Source organism: Charadrius vociferus, unplaced genomic scaffold (genome assembly GCF_000708025.1).
Source record: "Charadrius vociferus isolate BGI_N301 unplaced genomic scaffold, ASM70802v2 scaffold2687, whole genome shotgun sequence".
In the NCBI taxonomy this organism is placed as follows: domain Eukaryota; kingdom Metazoa; phylum Chordata; class Aves; order Charadriiformes; family Charadriidae; genus Charadrius; species Charadrius vociferus.
Window position 1 is genome coordinate 2050 of NW_009649086.1, and position 1105 is coordinate 3154.

The 1105-nt window shown below is 61.3% G+C and overlaps 1 protein-coding gene across 1 annotated transcript in view; it reads right to left on the minus strand.

Moving 5' to 3' along the window:
- STIP1 (stress-induced phosphoprotein 1) overlaps window positions 1-1105 on the minus strand; it is a 3738-nt gene that overhangs the window by 919 nt on the left and 1714 nt on the right. The window contains exons 2-7 of the mRNA XM_009888195.1: window positions 1053-1103; window positions 727-853; window positions 534-636; window positions 319-439; window positions 146-242; window positions 10-68 (exon numbers count right to left, since the gene is read on the minus strand). Of these exons, the coding sequence (XP_009886497.1) occupies window positions 10-68; window positions 146-242; window positions 319-439; window positions 534-636; window positions 727-853; window positions 1053-1103 (558 nt within the window). The remainder of the gene's footprint in view (window positions 1-9; window positions 69-145; window positions 243-318; window positions 440-533; window positions 637-726; window positions 854-1052; window positions 1104-1105) is intronic.

Sequence of the window (1105 nt, forward strand, 5' to 3'; positions counted from 1 at the left end):
GGGCCGCGCTTCGTGGGGGTTGCGGCGAATGGCCTCGCTGTAGTGCTTCATGGCCTGCGGGTAATCCCCTGGGGGGGCCGCCACCGCGGGGGGGGTCACCAAGGATTTGGGGGGGCCCCCGCGCCCCCCCGTCACCCCCCTTTACCTCTCTGGAAACACTCGTTGCCTTTATTCTTCTCTTCCAGCGCCAGGTCGGGGTTGATGTACGCCAACCGCTCCTGCTCCTTCAGGATTTTCTCCGCCTGCGGCACCAAATTTGGGGTTCGGGGGGGGGTCTGGGGGAGCTGCACCCCCTTTTTCTGACCCCCCTCAAGTCACCTGCTGACACTTCTTGAGCACGTCGGGCGTGCGATGCTCCGCTAACGACTTATTGTAGAAGTGGATGGCGTCTTTGTACCGCTCCTCCCGCAGGTACGAGTTCCCGATGCGAGCGTATGCCCTGCAGGGAGGGGGTTTGAGGTATGGGGGAGGGTTTAGGGGTATTGGAGGGGAGCACCCCCTTTTTTACCCCCCCCAAATCCTGCTGTACTCACTTTGCGATCTGCCTGTAGTCCTCCCGGTTCTCCCGCCCCACCTCGATGGCTTTTTCACACAGCTCTCGGCAGCGATTGTAGTCGCCCGTCTCGAAATAGACGGCTGTAGATGAAAGAGAAAAAAAGGGGGTTTCAGGGGGATTTTTTTTGGGGGTTCAGGGTTTTTTTTGGGGGGACTTTGGGGGTCACTCGCCTGCTTGGTTGGTGACGTAAGTCATGTTGGTGGGGTCCAGCTCCTCGGCACGGGTGTAGTGAGCCAGCGCAGTGGGGAACTCCTTCCGCTTGTAGGCGGCGTTGCCCAACTCCTTCTCCTGCTGCGCCTGCAGTTTGGGGGGGACACGTCACCCCAAAATCCCCACCACCACCCCAAAACCTGCCCAGAACCCCCCCAGCACCCCAAAACCTGCTCAGATCCCCCCCCAGCACCCCAAACCCACCCTATGCTCCCCTATAGCTCCTTCCCATCCGTCAGCAGCTCCTCCTGCTGTGCGAGGAGTTTTGGGGGACCCCCCCTCTCACCTCCTTCTTGTTTTCGGGGAGCTCCTGTGTCGGAGGGGGCTGGGCAGGGGGCT